Raw genomic sequence first — 18,082 nt, 5'->3', positions numbered from 1 at the left:
TTCAGTATTTGTGAGTTCTCACTCTTATAAGGAACATCAGTAGTTTGAAGTTTTATAAAATAAGTTAAACAATTTTAAAATTAACTTTGAAACCTAATATAAGCAAATGGGACTTTAAAAGAAATGTGTAAGGGTTTTTTTCATTGCCTGCGAATAGTAAGAGTTTCAAAGGAAAAGCAAAAAGAGGTGATAATTGGTAATACTGGGAATTTTCTGTACTGTTCTGACTGTTGTGTTATGCTGTGATACCTCCAAGATACCCTCTTACATTTGATATTTAAATTCCTAAGTGTAGCTGCTTGATTCATATGTCTATTATGACTATTCTGTCCTCCCACTTGAATTAAAAATAAAACATAAAGATAGTTTTATAGCTGTTTTCACATCGAAAGAATAGAAAGGTGTTTTAGAGTTGAGCATAACCTGGATGCAGAGTGCATCAAATTACGTTAATGACAAAACCAACTGCAGTCGGTGCCTAAGATGCCTGCATGCATCTAAGCAGTCGAGATGGTGAAGCACACGTAGGAGCCTGGGGCAGGCAACTGGAGAGCTGCGTTTGCTTCACTGCTTTAACTCATCCATGGAAAGTCCCCTGCAGGCTTCGGTTGCTGTCATGGCTGACTTCAGCACTTGCAGTCAGGAACTTCTTTTTGCCATGTTGCATTTCCAGGAACCTGCAAAGATCTCCTTGATTGCATCCTCCCCTGGAGTGTAGGACGTGGGGACAAACCCAGGTAAAGAAGCCGAATCACAGCAGGCTCCGACATCAGAAAGCAAATATTTCATCTGCCAGGGAGATGTCACCGTGCAGCTTAATAATTGTGTGCATGCTGTCAGTACACGTTGTTTGTGGGCTATCAGCTCACTCACCACGCAATGTCACTCCCAATAACTAACTTCAGCTTCAAATCTTCTTTACAGAGGCCGATGCTGTTTGTAGCCAAAGCCTGTTCCATGCAAACAATCTCAGTCTGTTATCAATTTACTCGGCTAAATTATCGGTGTCCCTAGGGAATAACTGCTGTAAAGAAATGACTCCTCCCATCCTTATAGAGTCCTATAGGCCAGATCCACTATTGTTTTTCCAATAAAATCAGTTAAAACCAGAGAAGTGTAAAAATTCTTTAAAATGGACAGAAAAGTCAATGGAGCTGCACTACAGACCTGGACCTCAGACATTGCTCGCAGCCAGGAGTTGGCTGTTTCACTGTTCATTCCTCCAGGCTTCCTGCAGTGCCTGGCTTTCAGAATTACAGGAGCCTAAAAGAGAAGGCATGCAGGGGAAAACTGAAACTATAACCTGTCTGCAAGGCTTCTGTGGTACAAAGAGTACATTTTCATGGGCTGTGTAAATTTAAGTTTCAAGTACAAAGATCTGGTAGAAAAGCACGCTTGGACATAAGATCATTTTTTCTCTGTGTCCATCACAGGGCCTCACACATTTGCAATACCCCAGTGTTTTCATTGATCTCCTATTTCAATATCATGCAAAGCCACTTCCAGTGTTCATATCACAGTCCTGTCTCAGATCATTATCAAGGCGTGCATCCCTGCTATCAGAACAAGTGGTTTGACAAGAAAATCAATGACACTGTCAAGGAAACTTAAAAAAAAAAAAAAAAGATTCTTGGCTTTCAAATGAGCTTTCTAATATAAAGAAATTAAGTCTTATGTTACAAAAAGCGTATGGAACAATTGCTGAATATTATATTAGTTTCTTGAAAACTATGCTTGACTAGATGGGAGGAGTGGATATTAGTGAATAAAAGATTCAGTGATAGAAGGAAACCTAAATTAAATCTACTAAATGGCTAAATGGCACCACTTTTTTCATTAAAAATGTGTAAGTCTTAAGGATGAAAAATTGGTACGGAAAGGATGAAAGAGTACAAAGCAATAGGCAGGCATTGCAACAATATCAGTTACAATATTGATTACAGTATAAAGCAAAGGCAGACGCTGGAAACAAATATGGCTACAGTACAGAAATCTAATAAAAGATTAAGAAATCTTATTATTGTAGTATATTCATATTAAGAAGAAGTCCTTCCTTCTTAAAGATATGAAAGAAAACAAGGGTTGAACATTTTTGCTGCATCCTTAATGTTTTCCAATAGAAGAAATATTAGAGCTTCATAATTTAAAGAAGATGGGAGTATCTGACATTTGTTCAGAAATAATTTTTAAAAAATCTTGGAAGATTAAAGACCAATAAATGCCTAGGCAAAGACCTAGTAGGAGGAGAACCGGGTATGCACGGCAAGTGCAAGAAGAAATGATTATAATCCAAATATTGGAAGATCGAATTAGTTATTCTGGCAAAAAGTAGCTATTTTTTCTTACCAGACTCTACTTCACATTTGTGGAATTAGAAAGACCACAGAAAACAGACGTAAAACAAACTGTATTTCGTTTAAAGCAATCTTGTCTAGACAGTGCCATCACCGTCAATCATGCCGCAGAAGAAAGTCACGAAAGAACTGCAATAGACTGGTTCTTTCTAAATATTCAGAAAACAACAACAACAATAACAACAACAAACATTTGGTAAGATATAATGGAACAGGTTGCCCAAAGTTGTGGAATCTCTGTCCCTGGTTTTCAAGCAGTGGCTAGTTAACGCCATAGCTGACTTGTTCTAGTGCTGGCAGCGGTCCTGCTCCGAGTGTTGATCTAATGATGGCAACTGCCTGGCCCCGAGCACAAAGTCCAACTAAACGAATTTAAGATGTGCCCTCCAACCGATAATATGATTATTACAAAATCCATGATAAGTTCACAGAGGTATACTAACGGATTCTTTTAACGTTAGGCACAGGTTTGTACCTTGTCTCCATCTTATTTAAGGTTATGTTGATTTTCTTACGTAAAAAACCAACAATGTTGAAACAGCTGTGATGTAGATAGATGCCACGCCTGACTTCTTTGTGGGCGATATGTTTATTATTAATAAATTAGTTGGAGATATGCATCAGAAGACAGATGGTATTGCAAATTCTGGCAAGCAAACAGGACTTGTTAATAAATACATGACAAGTTACGAAGAATGATCTATCTACTCAGATACATATTTATATGGGAGGTTGACTTTAGAAACATCTTTAAATTCAGTGTCTATGAGGATTATAATTTTGTGACTGTTAAGGTATCCAGAATACACAAAGCAAGACTTATATTAAACAATGAGTGATGGTATGGACAGCCACTGTAATTAACGGGAACACCAAAACCAAGATCTTCAGAAGCAAAGTCTTTGTCTGTTAACTTTAGAGACTTGGTGAGAAAAACAAGCCTTTCCACGGCAAGATAGACAAGTCAGGTTCCTAGAATAATCAAGGTAAAGTGGACTGCTGGAAAGAGGAACAAAGAGCTTCTTTTGTTACCATGGGTAGCTGGACTGTTGCAAGTAACACAATGTGTAGATAATGCAGCAGAAGCAGCTGAAGCTTTTTAGGATCCTGATAAAAGGCTTTTCAGTCACGTTTATTCTTTTATTTTCCCGGAACAACAGACTGAAAGCAAATTCCAAGACACACGGAAGTGTCACCTTTATGTCTGAATATCAAAGATTTGAATGGAAAAGCCCAGGACAAGGCTGACTCATGCTCTGTGACCTCTTGAGCATCTGACCAGTGTAGGAAGAATAGTACTGCTGTAAATGAAGAGAGAACGCGGTCCTTTTCTCTGTGCTCCTTTCACTGCTGCCTTTAAAAGCTGCACTAGTAATAGCACATGGGGGCATGAAGATCTGAAGTTTAAAAATAGCTAAATGCCTGAACTTCCCAGGTATTAGATGCAACTTTCCCAGCCCCAAAATAATTCTCAGAATGTCTAAAGAGGGCAAGGATCCATATTTTTGAAGAGGTAAAACTGTGGCATAGGGACACACGTTGCATACATGGTACAGACAGGCTCCGGCACTCCCCACAGGTCCGAGCCACACCAAGATGAGCAGCTCCGTCCCAGAAACGGTGGAGCTGCACCAGGGTGGCACCACCCCAGAGGCCAGTGGCCTGTTCAGTCAGTGGGGCACCAGCCTCAGACATTTGTGCCACTTTTAGACCACAGCCAGCTTGAAAGGCAGATACATGCTTCTTTCTGTCCTTATCCAGGTAGGAATGTGATATGCCAAAGATTATTCATGAACCTCTACTCAGTGTCTGAAATGCTAAACTGTTTTGGTGTCTGAGTAGCTTAGCACTTCAGACACGATCTCTCTTTGTTCTTCTGTCTGCTAAACTGAAGGATTTACCAAAGACCACAAGCCGTTAAGCCAAGGAGATAAGGGTAAGTCACTAGTTTGTTTTTGCTAAGGCTAAGTAAGAACATTTGAAACTCTGTCCTAGAGACCTCTGCAAAAGGGATTCACTTGGCTGCTTCTTTTGCAGTAATGCAAGTGCACCGGGATCCTGAGAGTACCACAGAAGTGCCTGCATTATTGGGTACTCCGGTGAGGATCAAACTCATTGAAATAGTTAAAATGATTGCTCCCGTGTGCTCATTTACTCACTTGCACAGTAGCTATAAAATCAGACCCTGGAAATGAAGAATTTTTGCCCATGGAATTGATTTGCATGTCATGATAAAGGCACTTCTGATTTATTTTAGTAGACGGGGGCTGAATACATGTGCCTGTTATCAGAGCTTAGCTTTATGTTAAGACAGCCCTGCATTGTGTACTGGTTAATGAATTCCAGAAAACACAGCTTCTTATTGTTGTCAGTTATTGGGGGCTCATTCTCCTAATGAGACGTGTAAATATCTTTCATTAACATTAACGGCGATTGTATGCTTAGCCCCTGAGGAAAACAGTGCCTTCTGTCTAGCTATGTGCTGTTACGACAGAAAAATGCCATCCTAGTTATTGCAAAAATTTGCCTTTATGATGTCGGTTGTCTTGACAGCTTTTGGTATCATTTACAGAATCATTCTCGTATCCCTTCAACTTGGTTATTTCCTTGCTTTGGACTGCTACAGTACACTGTTAAACATCTTTTTATACGCACAGTGTCCGAATCCAGGGAAAAGGTCTGTTTGTAAAACCCTGTTAAATACAGACAAAACATGTAAGCCTGCGTTAAATACATAAGATTATACTTTACTTTAACATGCTCTGTTGAAGTCAGTGGGACTTCTCAAATTGTTTAGAAGTTTGCTAATTGTTCTACCTGAATTTACATTGTCACTGATTGAATGGGGACTGGAGCAGTGGACACTGTATATACAGTATTGAACTCCGAGTACAGTAGGCCATTAGACATGTTGGTAAGGGGTTCCTAAAGAAACTCTTTGAAACCTCTCATAGCAAACATCCAGAGAGATTTGCCTTGAAAAATACATCAAAAGCGTAGGCAGATGCTGGGCCCATCTATCCTTTGCAGCACGCGTGCCTGAGGATACTCGCCATCTCTGCGGCCAGCACCCAGAGCAAGGGGACCATGAGCAATGCATGTTGGCAATGTTCCCCAGCCTCTCCTAACCCCTGTCAGCCCCACAAATTATCGGAGAGAGCCACCGCGGAGCAAAGCCAAACCTGTGCTAGAGGATTAGCACTACAGACCATCGATTTCAGTGTATGCTCCCTGGTCCTGGTTGACTCATTGGGACAGGCCTAGCCCATGTGTCAGGCAGGTACTGTAGTTTCCCCTTCGTGGGCTGTGAACTCCTATTCCGGGCATTCACTCCATTCTTAGCATGGAACAAGAGGGTGTTTGCATAGCCTACCCAAAGTTTTTCCCTGCAAAACAGCCATGATCCGACCACAAGGAAGCATGACCAGGATGGGCTAATTTTTGGCAGTATTACTGAAAAGGCTGAGGATTGGTTCCGGGAGTATGTCACAGGACAAAGTCTTTTCTCCTCATTTGATCCAAAGTCCTCCTATTCATGTAATGACCTGCTTTTGACAGTTCACATCAGAAAAAAAAGTCTGTTTTTATATATTTACACATATGTACACGTGCATGTTTATAATAGATAATATATGAGGTAAAGTACATAATATACCAAACCCTTATTTGGTCAAACTTTGCATAGCTTCATTTTGATGTCACTGTACTTTGGAATTTTACCACACCTAAAGATTTGGCCCACTATTGTCTGACTTTGGAGATCAAATTTTCAGAAATACCTCATCTGGGCATATGTATACACATATGTACAAAGGTATTTGTCAGCTGTCACTTGGTGTCCATTCAGATTTTGCATGTGCAGTGTACTAACGTGCCTTTGAAAGCTTCTTAAATGGTTACTTCAGAGGTATTTTAAGATGTTCTCGAGTGGCCTAATTGACCTTTAGGAAGACTAGGGGATAAAATTTCCAAAGACAGTCATGTTGCATATGAAATATATGCCCCACTGAAAGTCACCAAGTCAGAGTTTCCAAACTAATTAAGTGACTAAAGAAGCAAACACCTAGCGTGATTGCACAAAGCTATCTAGGCAAAGTGTATGTTGAGTCCCTCTCAAGTCCATCAAGACTCAGCAAGCACCAAAAAAAACCTAGGTCTGAAAATGCCTACAGCAGAATCACTTGGATGAAGCTTTTGAAAATTTTAACCAGATTAATCAACTGAATAGTTATAATAGAATTTAAAATCTTAAAATAATGACTTCTGAAAGATAGCTTGAATAGCAGTCAAATAGACTCTCAAACTAAATACAGACACACTGGGCAGCAATAAATATTTTCCTATTTAAATATGAAGGTAAGAATAACACTGGCTATAAAATAAAAGCAAGAAACCTTTTTTTGAGCACATTTCAGAGAAATAGCTTACAAGTAAAAATGACTGTTAAGGCTTGAAGCTGGTATACAATTTCAATGGGGGAATGACACCATACAAGGACACATTATACCTTGCTTTTCTTGCTGGGTTCAGTTTTAACTTCATTTTCTTTTTCTAAACAAGATCAGATCAGATGATCTGAAGGTGCCAACACTGGATAGCAAGACAACAAGATCCCCAGCACTGGTCTGTGTACAATAATAGCGCGTAAACATAATGGATTAACAGCATGTTAAGTGACTGAGAAGAAAACAAGCAATATTATTTACAGCCGTGATGAGGCTCAGCAAACATCCAGCTAAACAGAAGAGGGAAATAATCCTCTCTTCACTAGAACACTTAACACAATGTGGTGCACAGATTGACTTTTAATTTTCTTCATATTTTGCAAATTAGGGAATGCAAGCCTGGGGAAACAAGGCCTAGTCTGGATCCAAGGCCATGGACCTCATCATCACATCCCTTTGAAGCTAACTTGGAAGAGTAGACCTGAATGGCAGCTGAATTTGTTCTGAATTGTAAGACTAGTCTACCAACCACCAGTCTGTTGCCCTAAAGAAAAGGAGAGCAAAGACATGTGGCTAGTTGTGGCTAAGATACACGTTTAGTCTCTGCAATGCCCCACTGTAGGTCACTCCCGTACCCATGCAGGCAGCCAGGCACAGGCTCATGCAGCTGTCAAACACATCGATTTTAACAGATCATGCTAAATTCCTACAACAAAATTATACACTTTCTATAAGGTAACAAGTTAGTGTTATTCCCCCATATCCCACCGAATGCTCACTGACCAGAGGCTTGTAAGGACCCATTTGACCACTCTAAAAATTTCGGTGAGTGGTGCTAAAATAAAACCCAGAAATGTTAAGTTAATAAAGTTTAAGAAAGAGTTAATCCTTCCCTCTGTTATTATATTATGACAAAGAAAATGGCTGACATACCCCATGGCGATGTTCATAGTAAGCCAGCTTAGATTTGGTTAAGACAAAGAAGCGCACTTTAAAGTTGGAGGGCGAAGTCCTTCTCTTCTGCTGGGACTTTTTGATCAGCTGTTCCTCCAGGAGCACACAGTTATTCATGGCTGGGCCAAGAATGATCCTCTCCTGGGACATGGGATGCCTGCCCTGTGAGCTGAGCACCCGTCCAAGAAAGAGACACAGTAAGGAAGGCAGTTAAGTTTCTTTTTTTTTTTTTTTTTAAAAAAAAAAAAGGTGTTCAAAAGGCAGCGTAGGTACTTTGAGCTTTATCTTCCCATCTACAGCAAAGCTTCCTTTCTGTCAAACCATAACCACATCCTCTCTGAAGTCATAAAACGAACAGCACATGCGAAATATACTGTAGGGCAAATGTTGTGGAAAAAATAACACTTGAGGGACATTCGATAAATGTAAGTCAATGATTAAGGATTAACTAAAGGGGCGTGGCATGATGAAGCATCTGTCTCCTACTTGCCCATTTAGTAAATACAGTTATAAATGCACACACAATGGATGTATAGGATGAGTGTCTCTGGTCCTCTTAGAAGTAGGTCATGTATTCATATTCGTTATTGAAGGAATGGTGCCTTCCCATTTAGAGTATTTAACAGTTGACTTTGTGTCTCAGCGATTTCATACAAAGTGTTCTGAGGAAATTTGCCACATAACACGAAAGTTCCTACTCCGCAAGCAAAAGCAAAAGGCAGCAACTGAGCATACTATCTAAATGAAAAATGATAACCAGGATTTACTTGTATAAGAATTGCTAAATATTTGTAGTCATTAGACATTTAAACCGAAAACAAATGGCTACAATAAATGATAACTAATTAATTGTCATGTGTTACTATTCACTGATTATTGTCTGCTTCAGGTGCTCTCTAATTAGTCTGTGGATGGATGTTCCAGACAGCACAGGCATAACCTGTCTTCTGCAGATGCAATCAAGACCCCTGTAATCAGCAGCAAAGCGAGCACAAACACTGAAACAAATGCAACTGGTTTCCTCAGGACTTCAGGGCACCATTCAGGGTAGTTTGCACCAGGCTAAATATATAATAATAATAATAATAGTAATAATAATAAAGAATTTGCACCAATGCGCTCAGTACAACAGCACTGTTTTAAAAGAAATGCATTTCATTTTCTTCTGCCCTTTCATTTTTAATATAATATATGTTTATTAGTGATGCATAATTGTGTTGTTGAAGCTACTGGGGATTGGAGACATGGGGTCTAGTGGGATGTGGGGAAACTACAAGACAAATATTTTCATCAACTAGGCATTTTTGAAAGCTATTGTAGTCATTTACCAGTGCTGACTTTTGGCTTTAGTTTACAGTAGCATTAGGGCATAAGTAAAGGCCTTCCTAATCCTGATGTATTTTTAGAGCTCTTTGCAAAATCCAAAGAAGATTATTTTATTTTATTTTATTTTTATTTTATTTTTATTATTTTAAATTCTGTTTGTGTGGAAAAAAAATATTGGATACACACTTAGGAACTGTATTTCTCAATGGAATGGACTGGTTATTAGTCTCTAAGAAAAGAAAAAGCAAAGCAAACCAAAAAAATAAAAAAACAACAAACCCTCCAGGTAACAAATTGCTTCTTTGCTGTTTGATGCTATATTAAGCATTTCTTTAGGCAGAATGTTTTAGGGATCCTCAGAAGTTCCTTATCAATTTTGTTCAATGCCAGAACCATTATTTACCGTAAAAATACAATTTAAAGATAGCATTTGATACATAGGTCCGATAGAGAATTTGCTAAAGGTCACACTGTATCATGGAAGAGAAATGGAGAAAAGCGAGCTGTTGTGCAGTATGCCCCTATGTATACCCCTTTCTGGTGGTCTTGCAGAAGAAGAGCTACAGCATGGGTTGAAACGTTGCACGCAAGTCTAGTGAAGCGATGTTTCATTTCTGGGTAGTGACTGAGTTCCAAGGAACCCTTGTGGTTGAACAAGAAAGATGACACAAGTCTGCAGTCTCCTGAAAACTCATCATTGCTGCCTAGGAGGATTTCATACCTGTTCGTAGACTAGGATCAATACTGGGGCCTAACTTCCCAATTCTTCTAGGAAACAGCATGCCTTATGTAATGCATACATATAAAAAACAACAGTCTGGTGTGAGTTCTGTAAAATTGCACTCCATATAAACAGCAGCCATTCAGACATTTCCAGACCTAATTTAGGTGCATACATCCCTAAAATAGAGGACTACTTTTGTGTGCGCATAACTTTCCTTGTCCTTGCAAATTTGCTGGTTAAAATAATGTCCAGAGATCCTTTTTTATAACTGATAAAAACGTTGGCTGTAGAGTACCCTGATAAACTGTACAGACTTTATTCTGCTAGCATCAGTGAAAGCCAAAAAAGGAATGGATTTCAATGGCATTGCTTGATTTGTGCCAGTACAGATGGTTTTATAACCATACTTTGTAATGCCATTGCATTTGTAGCTACGAGCACTTCTTTAGGGCTATAGTACTCTTCCTAGTTTCATTGACTGCAGCGTGTTAAGGAGTTTCTGAAAAGCTTTCCTAGTTTGTGCCAAATAGGTTTGCAGTCTGTTAGCAAAGACTTACATGTTGTATTTTCAGAAAATTGAATATAAATAGCAATTCGAGGGTGTGACCTTGCAGCTCTGCAGAAGAAGCAAGGCCTACAGGACAGCAAAGAAGTGAGAAGCCAGCAAGTAGGCCTCAAGGGAGCAACGGTGCTGGAGGCAAGAGGATGTGGGGGGAGAATAGATTCAGCAGGGGTGGCATGTAGTGGGGGCAGAGCTATATAATTCTTTGAACATAGTGGCAGACAGCTTGATTTCTTCATGAGATAGGAAATGAGTTAGTAGAGGGGTATGAAGAGGGGAGCGATTTGATCAAATGTTCAGATAACGGGCCTTGGCAACTATGTTTATTTGGTGTAAGCATGGTATGATGCAATGTGTTGGAGGAGGTCTGACAGGAAGGTGCTGCAGGTCAAGCCAAGGGACAATGAAGGCCCGAATGAGATTTGGCTCTGAACGTGGAAGAACTGGACAGGCTGACCTCCAGAAGAGACATTGCATATCTGATAGAAAGTATGTGTAGGAAGAAAGAAACTGTTATAAGAAAATAATCATGAACTTTGGCCTAGGGAGATAGAGTATCTCCTAGCTATGTCAGCATAACTGGCAGGAAAACTCAGGATTAGCCATCCTGAGTTTTCCATGGTGAATTCAAGCTGAGGATGCCCAATTGAGATATTAGACAAAGGGGAAAAAAAAATAAAAATGAATGAATGGAAAGAAGCAAACAAGTCAACACATACAGATTTGTATGTCATTGACATAGACACAGTAGTTGATATCAGTGAGAGCAGTTACCTGTTTTGCAGTGTCTTTGTCAGCTGGTGGCTCTTCTCTGTTGAATTAGGGAAGGAGGTAGGGACTGAGGTATTTTTGTATCCACTCTTGCTACAGACCTACACCTTCATGTTCCTTTTTCACTTCAATCCCCAAAACCATGTGTGGTAAGCGTGCAAACCTTTGAGTGTAGCAAGCCAAAACCAGAATATGAATGCACTCCAAGTCTAATGATTTTAAGGCCAGGTTGACATGTATATACAAATATACACAGCCTAAGATTTATATTTAGTTACACATTTACGAGACATTAACCTGTTTATGTGTATATGAATTGTATTTAATTTCAAAGACTATGATGCCTTGTACATTTTTTAGAAAAGTCTTTGTTGCTTGCAAGACATGAAGTGTAGATGTAAACCATATGTCATCATCCTCCTGGTGACTGAAAGGTTTATCACTAAAGGTTTATCTTCATTTAAGCAAAGACTCAGTCATTTAAGGGATTCAGGACCCACCTACAGTGGAGCAGAAGATATATATGGTTAGGTAGATATACCCAACTTGGCTAGGACCAAGTTGGCTTCAGAGATGGAAGAAGTGCAGACAAGTCTGTAGACTCTAGATCAAAACTAGACAACTTCCTGAAAAGACTCTGTGGGTCAGCTGAAATGTCCCACTAATGCAGATACCTCACTGCTGGAACCTGATCTTGTATGTCGGTGCAGGAGTACACTGATAGTATGAGCACACTCCTTTTGTTCAAGGCTTTTTGCACCACTGTATATTGCATGGCATGGAAATTTTGTATATTTAATGGAAACGAATTAAATAGAACTGTCCTAAGTATCTTAAAACCACTGTAGTATATCCTGTAAATGAGGAGATAACCTAATTCATTTTTTAGGTATGTTCTCTATGTATGTGCTTTATAAAGTCTGCTAACGTGCCCCCTTTCACACATTTCATTCATATGTAAGAAAAAAAAGGAATTTTTTTTTTTTTTTTTTTTAAGATTTAAGTTTCATTTGCTGTGTGCATTAAATACTTCTCTCTGCTTGGCAAATTGAGGTTACCGACAAAGTTATTCTTATCAACTGTGGCTTCAGCGGCCTCCTTTTTTTTTTTTTTTTCTTTTAATCACCTTTGTTCATCCCTTGCTACCTCCTGCAACTGCTCTATTTCTGCTCTAAAAATGTTATTTTAGGGATTGGATTTTTCATAGGGGATTTACCCAGATTATGCAGTTCACACTTTTATTACTGTAGACTGTGGAAATCTCCCCACCCGCACATCCTGCTCTGATACCAATGCTTATGTCCTACAGGCAGCAGAGAAATTTATAAAGTTAAATATAGATAGTTTTTGTTTTTGTAAAAAGCAGAGCGGAAAGCAGCAACTACATCTTCACTCTCACAAGACAACCTGTATACTTTTAACGTGTAATATTTGGGACAGACTTTCTGTCTGGGTGCCAGCTCTTCCTTTTCACTAGCTGTTCAATATGATGATTATCACTCAACTTCGAAGCTTCCAGAATTCAGTCCATTTTGCTACTTAGCTTTTTTAGTGAGTGTGAGAAACTCTATTTAGGTTGCTCAGCTGTCTTGCTTCTTTGGCAGTTCATTATTCCCCCAACAAAGATGTCTCCAGTAGACCCAAAGAACCAGACAGAAAGCTGCAGAAAAAGGAAAGAATTAGCCTGGTCTTTATGAGCCAGATGCATCTAGCTTTCTCCTGAGTCTTACAACTGTACCTTTGAATGTGCTCACATTGCTCCCAGTGACTCCCAAGGGAGTTGCTCTGGTAGAACCAGAGCAAGATTCTTCTGTGAACCATTCAGGAGCCCTTGGAAAGTAGATGCCTTGTTCTGAGCATCTGCTAGGAGGATGTAGTGAGCAATCCATGAACTGAATGCCTGGAGCAAATCACTCCCGGGCTTACTGATGTTGGCAGGACCACAGAGAACTTGTTTTATACCAGTGATCTTGCACAGGGTTAGGACAGGTTCTTCTGTGATACAGGTACAAATGATTCTTTGCTCAGCTGCTCTCTCTTAGGCAAAAATGCAGAAAGAAAAACCCAGTCACACTGTGTCTTATCCAAACTGGGAATTTGCTCCAGGCCCTTTTGTTAGTGCCTGCCTATTGGGGTTGCTGTCCCTTACTATTTTCTTCTGAAGACAAAGGCAAGACTTACACTGCTGGCAAATCTGCAGTACTTCAAGTCCTGCGGTTTATTCTGACAGCATGACCTGCTTACAGCTACCCAAGCTGCTGACGGCTGTATGGGGAGTACTTCTTTATGCCATACAGACACAGTTGTGGAGACATTTTCATTTACAAGGTAGAATAGGCAGTCACCACAGACTCGTGACCATGTAAAGACCCAGCATTAATATCTGACTTAATCATCAGGTAGGATGGTTGTTTCCAGAAACATTATGAGTATGAGCATAGGAAAGAATGCTGGCTAATTCCAACAAAATACGCCTGGATTTTGAGCCATGTCAATTTATAAACAAGTAGTGAGATATCTGTTTCATGGTTAAATAACTGTTCAGACTCCGCTGAGGTTTGAATCTATTCACATACCTTTGTTAATAAGTTGTATAGCAAATAGCAGTTTGGCTTGTGAATTGAAGAATGGTGTGTCCCAATTTCTACATGGGAGGAACACTAAACTTCTCTCCTACATTTATAAATGCACACATAGGCTGCAGCTGATGTTTTAGTCTGAGGAGTCAGAAAGAAAAGGCAACACAGCACTGCATTGCAAATTCATTAATTCCCAAAGCCACAGCGGGAGATATGGAGATGGGAATTAACCACAGCAGATGGAGACATAAAGCTTAAGTCCCCTTCACCCCCAACTGTCTCCCTTTCTATTCCCCTCCTCCCTGGTATATCCTGCAACAAAGCCTGTAACAATCACCAAAAAGGAAATTCCTGAGCTCGTTGCTTAACTAAGCTATAAGATGCAACACAACCTAAACAAAACAAGCAACTAGAACTGAGTTTCATTTTGGGGTTATTTTTCAGACTACTTAGAAAACAAACACACACAAAAAACCCTTTTATTTACTACTTAAATTGCAGTAGTAATCAAAAATCGAACAAATATGTTCCAGCACAGAAGGGAGCAGATTTGTTATAAGACCATGCATGAAAATGGGGTTTGTATTTACTGTGCTCATCCACTGCTTGGACTCGAAATTCTGCTAAGATAACTTAGCATGCTTCAGTAGCACACACTTTACACACTGCTGCTGAATTAAAAGAATGGAAATGGCTGATAATGAAACATGCCAATTTGCCTAAAATTAGTTACAAAGAAAAAAAATAATTAACTATAGCAATAAATCACGGTCTTCTGTCTTTGAGGCAGATAACATCCCTGAACCGACTCATCATTTCTCAAAGCAGTGTCCAGGTTCATTCCTACAATTTACAATATGGAGATGCTGTAGTAATTGAGCTGTATTATCAGTGGTGGACTTGTACTGGACAGCATCTTCATTTTAGAAAGAGCTGAAATGCAGCAGAAAGCAAATTGTAGAGTGCTATGCATGACGCCCACCATCGTTCTTAATTTCTCATTTGGAAGCACTGCAGAGGAAATGTTAGTGGCTCCCCATATGCTAGAAAGGGTCATTCATGGGCCTGCTGAGAATCAGCCATGCTACCAAGAATGAGAATCAAAACCTTTTTTCTTCTTTCATTTGTTGGCTGCTACATACAGACTGGGAAAATGACTCAAGAAGATCAAGATCACGTGAAAAACAAGTGCTTGGTTCCCCACTATCTTCCACTTCTTGAAGTCACTGAATTTTACAGCCTTGCTGTACAGTTCACAGAGTGCAAGGCAGCCGAGAATCAAGCTCAGCTCTTGTTAAAAGAATGTGAAATCAAAGTCTGGAAAGTCCAACAAAACCAGAGGCAGGTTATCACCTCCTACTACTGGGTTTTCTCGTGCCTCTCTGGAGGTGGTACTTTTTTATTCCTTGTCTGTAGTACCAAGATGATCTGACAAACTGACAGCTGCTGCCACAGAGAGGAGAACCCTTCCCCTCACCATCTCCTTGAACTCCTCCCTTCCTTCTGCCTGTGTTTTCTCCTCACTTAAAAGCTAGCTCTGATACTGGATAGCACAGTGAGTCTACTTAACTCAAGAGAAGAGCAGAAAACATAATCCAGAAAAATTACAGTCATATTTTCTGTGGGGTATGGAGTTGCATCGATTTACTTTGCAATCCAGTGTTTTACACTGATGAAGACATTGTCTCATTTTCCCATTCCTGTCTCATTCCAACAATGAGAAGGAAACGTTGTACAGCCAGAAACGGAGACTGGAGGAGCAGTGAAGGAAGAAAGGAGAGGAGAACCAAGATGAAAGGTGAAGGAATGAGAACTCCTCTTTCCAAATCAGCAAACTGTTTAGTTGCAGCACGGAACCACACCCTTGCCTGCATCTGAAACCATGCTCTCAGTTCCATATTTATGTGTCTTGGTTAGATCTGTATCTTCATCCTGGAACACTTTCCCTTCTTCAAAATGATTATTTGTATGCATTGAAGTAGTGTTTAGAAACCACCACCATATGGGAACAATAAACAACAAAACAAACAAAAACAAAAACAGGAAAAAAAAAAAAAGATAAGTAATCTTGGATCCCCCCTTGCTGATGGTACGTGATTTTCTGCTCCGAACTGTTTAGCTTCTCAACTGACAAGATCACAAACTGATGAAAGAAGTAATGTGGTAGAGTATTCTGATGTTATGAGTGAAGATTAAAGGTTTCTTAAATCTTCCTGCTAAGCCCAAAGGACCTTGTGGCTTAATATGGAAAGTTTGAATGACTGGTATATGCCAAACAGCAAGCTTGTGGCATGAGAGACTACCAGAGTCCCAGCTCAAAGCATGACATCCAAAGGATCCCGTCAGTCTATGGAGGCCATAAGTTCCATAGCTATGATAGGAAAGTGGTGAATGGTGGCAACTTTTTAAACTTCTTCATTCTTTAACTTTTTTTTTTAAATATTATTATTATTTAAGTATGTATTTATTTGGGAACCAAATGACCAGTTTTCTTAAAGGTGGCTTTTACTAACAAGTTACATACTAGCACATATCATACATTTCAGAAGGTTGGTTTCCCCAGATACAGTGCTGAAGTGCTGAAAACAGAAAGCAACATGGCCAAACCATGTCATACTGTTTTTTTACTTCTGCATTGTGTTGCCCAGCATGGCTGGCCTTTAGGATATTTATGCACAAAGAATAAGAGCTTTCTGTACTCAAACTCCTGAGTCTGAACAATCCATTCAGAGCTTACACTACTCAATGCTCATCACATTTCAGTCATTATGGATCTGTTCCTGAAAAGAACACTAGATTAATTCACGTCTTGGGGCACCACAAAATCCTTAATGTAAAGAGCTTTGTTTCACATTTTAAGCAGAAGTATTGACATCCAGGGTAGAAAGTGTGAAGACATTGCTTCAGGTATTAGACAACATCAGATCTGGAAGTCTAGAGATTATTGACAAATGCAGATTCCGCCCAAACCAACTTAGTGTCAGTTTTTCCTAAATCAAAACTGTAAGTCATTTCCAAATGGCAAGAATATCCTCCTTTGGACAACATGCCTAAATTGAGGCCCATTTACCCAAGAAATCCTTGGGTCTATATCTGTAAACACGACATAGGCCATATCCATGCATATATGCATGTAGATAAATACTAAACTATAACCACACTGATGACATCAGTCTGTGAATACAGAAAAAAGTCAAGGAACAAACCTTTAACTCAGACTGAGTAATCAACAGATACTTGACTAGGTAACTGAAGTCATCAGCGATTATCTTTGAATATGTGTAAATACTAATACAGCACTTCCAAAGAATAAGGGCATCAACCTTCATAATGGGAGAGATTTCTTCAGTAAGTTCACTGAAGACCACCCTTCCTTCCCACATGACAGACACTGTCCTTCTCGCTAAATCATGAATGTCACAACGGGGTTCATTTCTGCGAAAATATAGTTTGCCAGACTCTTTTGATGCCAAGGGGTTGCACTCATCATCAGGCCTGCCTCAGCTGTAGAGTGTGTTTTTTGGTTCGGACTATTTCAACATTCAGATAATCAGTAAAATGTAAGCAGCAAATGTTTTCAGGTTTTCTAGTCAAATTAACAATTCTGAAGTTTCTTTGCATTGTTTTATAAATAATTGGCAGGATCCAAAGGGATAATAAAATAATCAATTTTTTTTTTTTTTCCCCAAAAGTGATCTTGAAAAGAAACTCTGTAAAAGATACTGCATGTATACACAACGGGTTCCTGCAAAACCAAGGATATTACTGCCACCTGCCGAGGAAGAGAAGGAACAGAACATAAATGCCCAGGTGTCAAAACCTCCTCTTTTTCAGTTGGCCATTTCGGGGAGAAATTCCTGCAGAGGCAATGCCAGCGAGCCCCGCTGCCCAAGACCCACAAAGTGGAAAATATAAATCCACATTTTTTTCCTTCAGCTCTTCGTGGAACGAAAATGAAAGAAAACCACTGGAGCCCAGCTGTTTGTGACAGCCTTTATGTACTCAGGCTTGGATGTTTAGATAAAGGAACACTGCAAACACTTTCCAAGCAAATGCTTTTATTTCGTGACCAGGGATGACACCGAAGTTTCTGACGCATGGAAGCACTATGTACGACCACCACATAATTTAGTGGTTAAAGTCTCAGAATTCTGTTGGAGATCGCAGTCTAAGTATTTTCCTTCCAAGCAGTCCCTGCTGCTTTGGGGTGGCAGCCACCAAGCACCAGTCGGTGCACACCTAAGTTCTGAGAGGACCTCAGGCCTACGGAAGCCACTCGAGCCCCCAACATGGCGCCCCCTCCATGGCGACGCCCCGCCCCAGGCACCGATCGGCACCGCCTCCCGAGAGAGCGCTGCCTCTGAATG

The 18,082-nt window shown here is 39.9% G+C and overlaps 1 protein-coding gene and 1 long non-coding RNA gene across 2 annotated transcripts in view; one reads left to right on the top strand and one right to left on the bottom strand.

Annotated features, from left to right (window-relative positions):
• The window catches only part of ITK (IL2 inducible T cell kinase), a 30,311-nt gene extending 22,346 nt beyond the window's left edge, over positions 1 to 7,965 (bottom strand). The window contains exon 1 of the mRNA XM_013176057.3: positions 7,733 to 7,965. Within this exon, the coding sequence (XP_013031511.2) occupies positions 7,733 to 7,903 (171 nt within the window). The 5' untranslated portion in view covers positions 7,904 to 7,965. The remainder of the gene's footprint in view (positions 1 to 7,732) is intronic.
• On the top strand, positions 3,779 to 17,882 carry LOC136786398 (uncharacterized). The gene is made up of 3 exons (XR_010824947.1): positions 3,779 to 4,290; positions 7,188 to 7,309; positions 17,408 to 17,882. It is a non-coding gene; the product is annotated as an uncharacterized lncRNA (long non-coding RNA).
• Positions 17,883 to 18,082: the final 200 nt, after the last annotated feature.

This window comes from Anser cygnoides, chromosome 14 (assembly GCF_040182565.1).
Source record: "Anser cygnoides isolate HZ-2024a breed goose chromosome 14, Taihu_goose_T2T_genome, whole genome shotgun sequence".
NCBI lineage: Eukaryota > Metazoa > Chordata > Aves > Anseriformes > Anatidae > Anser > Anser cygnoides.
Note: the sequence above shows the minus strand (reverse complement) of the source record. Positions and strands in the feature narration are given on the sequence as shown.